Raw genomic sequence first — 7,036 nt, forward strand, 5'->3', positions numbered from 1 at the left:
AGTGGCGTATCTTGTGAGCAACAGTCAGGTTTTCAGGACATTCACCAGGGCTCCCTGTTTAAAGGCAATGAATTCTTTCAAACACAATTGGGCTCATTTCAGATTATTTTGTACCAGGATGCATTTGAAGTTGTAAATCCTCTGGGTTCAGCTAAAAGAAAGCACAAGCTTGTAGGAGTATATTTTACTCTGGGAAATTTCCCGTCTTTCAAGCGTTCCACAATTGACCATATGCAATTAGTTATACTTTGTCGTGAAAAAGACCTGAAGCAATTTGGTCCAGATAAAGTTTTTGGTCCATTGGTGAAGGATTTGAAACACCTTGAAAGTGTTGGTCTAGATGTGGGAAATGATCTTTTCATTAAAAGTTCCTTATTTTGCATTCTTGGTGATAATTTGGGTTCACACATGGTTGGGGGCTTTGTGGAAAGTTTTAGTGGAAAACATGTTTGTAGATACTGCCTTGCTGAAAGATCAGAAATGCTTCATGAATCCTTTGCTATTAGAGGTGAGAAAAGAACCCAAGAAAATTATCAAGAAAGTGTCCAAATAGTGCTCAGTGAAGGTCTTAACAACCACAAAGGAATAAAGCAAAGTTCTATCTTTAATGAGTTACAGCACTTTCATGTAGTAAGTGGACTGCCACCCTGTATAGGGCATGACCTATTTGAAGGAATTCTTGCCTATGATATGAAGTTGGTCACTGGTTACTTTGTGATCACCAAAAGATGGTTTACCTACGACCAGCTAAACAAAAGACTGATTGGGTTTCCCTACACAGGCTATGATGCCCTTGACAAACCCTGTGCTGTAAACCCCACCTCAGATAGAATGCGAGGACATGCAGTACAGAACTGGGTATTCATCAGACTGTTTTCCCTGTTTGTTGGAAAATATGTTGCTGACACAGAGGACAGGGTTTGGGCCTTTTTCCTTTTGATTAAAAAGTTGGTAGAAATTGTCTGCACACAAAGTTTTGAAGTTTGCCAAATTGCAATTTTGAATTCTGTCATAGAGGATTATTTGCATGAAAGGAAAGAGATTTTTAATGTTCAGATGCGTCCAAAGCACCATTATTTGGTACAACATCCAGAACTGATTTTGAAGTTTGGGCCTCTGATACACCTCTGGACACTTCGATTTGAAAGCAAACACTCCTACTTCAAGAAATGTGCTAGGAAACTTCAGAATTATAAAAGTCTAGCAAAAACACTCTCCCAGAAACACCAGCTTTTGCAGGCTCTATACAATTCAGGTAGTCTGTTTCCAAATGAATTTGAAGTGGAAATACTATTACCCTTTCACCCTGAAATGTATTCAGAAAACATCAAAGCTGTTCTGTTAGGGTGTGGCTTAACTGGTTCAAACTCTATGAAGGCCACAAAGGTTTGCATAAGAGGTATAACATACAAATTGGGAAACACACTGGTGATCAGCCAACCAACTTCTTATGAAATGTTAGTTGGATGTATTCAAGACATATTTGTAGAAGGAAATACAGTGTATTTTTTGGTCCATGAAATTTTATGCACATATATTGATGCTATGGATCTTTATGCGTATGAAAGTTCACTTGATCATGATTATGATGTGCAGTGTCTTACTCTCTCTCAGTTTGCAGATTGTTATACAGTGGAGATCTATTTTGAATCAGGGACGAGCTACATTTCCCTGAAGCATTCATTGTCACAGTGACTGTCAACGCTGACAATGGCCAGTGGGATTTCTGAGGATGAGAAATGTCTCAAGAGACATGTACTTGATCTTATTGGTAACCTGGATGAGGACACTTTGAACAGTATTGTTGATGTTCTGAATACCTTAGGCGTCACACATGTGGATGACCTGAAGTGGGTGACACCGGATGATCTGGTAGGGAGAGTCAAACCTGTTCATGCAAGGAAGCTACTTAGCCATTCAGTGTGTGAGTAGTATTATATTTATTTCATAGCTAATGCACATTCACGCAATTTAATGTTTCGTCTTTCAGCTTCTTATGGTAAAAAGGGGGCACGGGTCGCCCAGTCATCTAAGGCGCCGCGATTCGCTGTGCAGAGTTGCGTCCCTTGGGCACGCCAGAAACCTATGATTGTGGGTTCGAATCCCGGTTCGCCCCGATTATGTTTATAGGTTTGTCAGCACCATACCCGTGCTCGTGGGTTTCAACGGGCTTTCCTCCCACATTAAGCTGACATGCCGCGATATAACTGGAATACTGTTAAAAGCGGCGTTAAACCCAACTCACTCACTCACTCTTATGGTAAAAATGGTTATTCTTGAAAGTTGTTGAAGCTGAGTACATAGTGTTACATGTCATTACAGTTTGTTGTGTTGTTGTCTGCCCTTCCACTAATAATTACATACCATGTAAGACATGGCTATTGGAAAACAAAATACAGTTCTAAGTCATTATGTATGATAAGGTCACAAAAAAACTTTTGTGGTTCTGATAACATGGCTGCTGTCAAAAATAGGGTAGCTGTGTAGGCAGTTTTGTTTTAATACAATTGTGGAAGGGGGTGGAGTGTATCTTAACCTGAAGCAAGTAATTTTTAATTGTATTGATTCTCCTTCAGAAATGTTATGTAAATGCTAATAAAAAAGTTAGGGTAGTCACATATATTTGGGGTAGGTCAAGTAATTGGAATCACAACTATTTTTGCTAAGCCTTAAGGGTTATATGTTTGCATAATTCTCAGTATGATACTACTAAATTTGTCCATTTAAAAATAGTCTGTAATTTCAGCACAACCATCAAGAAGTGTCCCCTCACCTTCATCCAGTGTGGATTCATCCATGTCATTCTCACCGAAGAGTCCGGGTCCAATATTGATACACAACATAAACACTGATCCCAACTGGCCTGTCAAATTAGAACTCCCATGGAGAGATGTTAGTGCTGCTGTGAGAAATGATTTGGAAAGGGGGAAGAGACTACATCCAAGTGCCAGACAGGACCTTGTCAGATTGTTTGTTGATGCAGTCAGGAAGAAGACTCAACATGCATCGAGACCCCAAATGTCTGTCATCGCCCAGAGGATGACTGCACGGTATCCTGATAGTCTACAGGATAAACTGGATGGGTCTATAATCGGTTCGGGATATGACAGTATTCTAAATAAACTTGTCTCCAGGAACGAAAACCTAAACAGATCACTGAATGCAAGTAGGATGTGTCTTTCTCGCAAGAAGAGACCACTTGCTAGTGATTCAGGTTCCAGTGATAACTCAGATAATCCTGAAGGTGGTTGTGCTGCTGCAGCAGCTGAACGACGAGACTCTTATGGCTGTATCAACTGGATGCCAGTTCTCACAGGGGACACCGAATGCCAGGATATGGAACATCACAAGAATAATTTAAAGGCAATGTATGAGAATTCAGAAACAGATTATGAGAAGGTATCACGCTCCATGAAAGCTAGTTATGCTCTACAGCGCAAAGAGATTAATAGTGGAACTTCGATGGATGAACTGAAGGAAGAGTGGCCTTATCTGTTTGAGGTCAAGGGTCTTTTGGCTCATGCTAATGAGCTTTTGGGAATAGACATAAGGAACGCCTTAGGAACTGCTTATAGAGACAAAGCAATGAGAATAAATAGATTCTTCAAAACTAAATCCAGTTTCAAGTTTGAGATGATCTATGAGGAAGCCAGAAGGCAGAGTGAGAAGGATAATGTCAAGGCTTGGTTGGTCGCAGTGATTCTGTGTGTTCTGAACCATTTTGGTGAAAAGGAAAAGGATGTCTTCTTTGTTGTTGATGTAAGATGTATGCTTAATACTACAATTACCAACACAAATCGTTCAAACTTGATTTCAAGATGAAAAGTTTAAACTTGACTTGACATCTATTCATTGCTAATGTTTCTCTAATGTCTTCAGTTTCAGTATGAGACTATAACATTTCTGAAAAACATGCTGTTTCTTGAATATCATACAGACAGAATATTATATTTTTCACCATCTGTTGGAACAGGAAACAACAAGTGTTGGAGCAGCAGAGAAGTCCACAACAAAGGAATCACTACAGCTGATAGTTTTTGGTAAATGTTTTATTCAGTCATTCAAATGTAATATTGGGCTCTCTTGGTGCTATTTTGTTTTCTAGAAAATACTTGCACAGCAGAACAGTTTTTCATACATACTGTAACAGTCTTGCTAAATCTTATTGAAATTTAGTAGTAACATTATAAGTTTCACTGTGAATAGTTACGGATGGTTATATAATGTATTTTAGATTATCAGACACTAACTTCAGAATACATCACTATCCAGTCAGTTTATAATAGAAGAGTATTCTTCACCCACTATATCTTTTACTTTTTGTTCCAATAAACAGGTGATTCAGTCCTTGCAGGCAAGACATACATGTTGATGTGTGACAGAATGGTCATTTCACCCATGGACAGAATCCAAAGTTTCATGGACGCCTTCTCTGCATTCTTTGCATCGTTCTATGTGTTCAATCTGGAGTATCCCCCTGGGGCTTCAACAACCATGGAGTTTATTCAGAGGTATTCCACATTCAGGCTTTTTTGTAGTCAGAAGTTATGTGAGAAAGTTTGCTCAACTACAAATTGATTATGTCAGATTTTTTGTTTTGGATAACACTTTCTTAGTAAAGTACAGTTTCTTGTAATTTTGTTTAGCTGATTCCCCCCCCCCCCCCCCCAAAAAAAAAGTAGAAGAATCTGTTCTTCACTAAGAAAGTGTTATCCAAAACATAGCATTAGTTATACTTGACCACTTTCTGAATGGCATTGTGTGCAGCGTTAGAAATTGGCACTAGTCCTGTAGTCCATACCAAACTGCCCAATAGTAAAGGTATCCTAAGGAGTACTAGAAATTGGCCCATTTTAAGGGTTTTGCTATATGTTATCATTATAAGGAGTAGTGGACAAAAACTGTTAGTTTCTAACCCTGGTGTGTTTAAAGCTTTTGGCCATAGGAGCTGTGTCAATTTACACTGGTCAGAGGGGTACACAAAGTACATGCATTGATCTAGTTGTCAGACTTTAATTTTGTGGAATAATAGTGAGTGAGTGAGTGAGTATGGTTTTACGCCGCTTTTAGCAATATTCCAGCAATATCACGGCGGGGGACACCAGAAATGGGCTTCACACATTGTACCCATGTCGGGAATCGAACCCGGGTCTTCAGCGTGACGAGCGAACGCTTTAACCACTAGGCTACCCGACCGCCCCTGTGGAATAATAAGGGTGAGTGACTCTGTGTGATGGCCATTAGGTGCCTCACTAGGGCAGTGTTGGTTTGAATCCCGAATGGAACTCTTCCCCAAAAAGTACTAGAATATGTACTTTACTAAGAAAGTGTTATATTGACTACTTTCTAAATGGCATTGTGTGTTCACACAAATTGATTGGTTGTTTTGAAATTCAATTTATTCTTGCCATGTTAGTCACATGTAGTACATTTAGTATTAAAATGTGAAGCTCAAGTATACAATGCACTCTGCACAAGCAAGGCACGTTTTGGTCTGTGTATAAAGATAAATAAAGAACTCGGGACAGTACAATATTCTTTAATAAAATAATCATACATGATACACATCTCTAAGTGAATGTTTAGTTGTATTTTAATGTGATTCAGGTGTTTCATTGGCATCAACCCTGATAGAGGATCGAAAGGGAACCAAGGGAAGAGGAAGAAGACAAAGATTAACCCCAAGGTTCTCAGCTTAATCAACGCTCTTGCGGATTTTGAGTGGCTGGAATCAGACATATAGCCTGTTCAATATGCAGCAGAGATTTTGTTAAATTACACAGAGTGTAGGAGCAATTGATAGTCTGATTGTCTGATGGTGTCTATCTATCAGATAATAATGAACAATTTTGTTTCTTATATGTAGTTGGTGCTGTTTGATTTTGTTTATATCAATATTGTGAACTGTTCACGGTATTCCATTGTCTTTTGAGAGTAAGACAGATAATTGAAAGTTTATTTTCTATAGAAGTTATTCATACCTTGTCAGTGTTCGTCAAGGATGTGAAGTAATAGGAGCAGTTTAAAATGTTTGATACTGTATGGTTCGAGATTGCTGATAAAGTTAAAACTTCAATGGGCTTTTTCTGAGACATTTAGCTGTCTTCATTAATAATAATCTGAAAATCCTAGTTTAGACATGCTTATTTCCTGTTCAAAATGCAGCAGATATTTTGTTAAACTTGAGGAAATATCAGTACTGCTTGTGAGTGTAGTATGCTTATTGATATTTCCACAAAGGAATTCCTTTCAGAATTGTGAGAGACAGTTTTGTTAACTGAATGTTGTGATTTAAGTGGAGAATTTCACTGCAAACTGACATCATACTGGCTTTCAGATTGGAAATATTTGAACAGCGTGTAGGAGCAATAAATGAAAGGAACAAGTTTGTACAAAGAAGGTCCTGTTTTGTCAAACTTTCTGTTATTGCATGCTAGAGACTAGGTCATATTGATTGATTGTGTGTCATTTAGTAAAACATGATTCGACAATAATTGAAATTCATATTTCCAGGTTTCTCTTTCATAGCATATAGTAGTGTTATCACGATTGTTTCTTGTTGAAAGTTTTCAAAACTTTAATCTTCTGGGATTTTTAATTTGATGTGTTTTTTTCTGGATTAGTCTCCCTTTGTGAGTTTCTTTAAGACTTTACTTTTTTATCATTTAAGGTGACCATCATCCATGTTAGTGTAATTGGATTCTCTAGAAACACAGGACACTGGCTTAATTGGCTACTTTTCAATCTGGGTTGTGTTCAGGTTGTATTGAGCAACTGTGCAAGAGGCATTCCAAGTTTTGGAAATGTAACTCTGGTTGTGTTTGGAGTCATTCAAATAAGATTTTTTGTTCATGTTACACGTGTCCTTCACATCCCAGTTTAGGCAAATTCAGATGGATTAGTCAGTTATATTGTGACAGACTTCATGATTATTAGTAAACAATTAAACATGTCTACTCAGATATTTCGGGATTTAAAAGAGATGGCCATATGTTACTGTTTACATACTTGAAGGTTCCAGAATATCAGGAAATGT

General features: G+C 38.1%; 1 protein-coding gene across 1 annotated transcript; it reads left to right on the forward strand.

The window, feature by feature from the left end:
* Nucleotides 1-1,357: 1,357 nt before the first annotated feature.
* On the forward strand, nucleotides 1,358-6,411 carry LOC124142016. Its single transcript, XM_048396753.1, has 5 exons — nucleotides 1,358-1,924; nucleotides 2,747-3,759; nucleotides 3,974-4,040; nucleotides 4,337-4,511; nucleotides 5,608-6,411. Exons 1-5 carry the CDS (start codon nucleotides 1,711-1,713, stop codon nucleotides 5,741-5,743), a joined length of 1,605 nt encoding a protein of 534 aa, XP_048252710.1. The 5' UTR covers nucleotides 1,358-1,710; the 3' UTR covers nucleotides 5,744-6,411.
* Nucleotides 6,412-7,036: the final 625 nt, after the last annotated feature.

This window comes from Haliotis rufescens, unplaced genomic scaffold (assembly GCF_023055435.1).
Source record: "Haliotis rufescens isolate VD_foot unplaced genomic scaffold, xgHalRufe1.0.p SCAF_16, whole genome shotgun sequence".
Classification (NCBI taxonomy): Eukaryota; Metazoa; Mollusca; class Gastropoda; order Lepetellida; family Haliotidae; genus Haliotis; species Haliotis rufescens.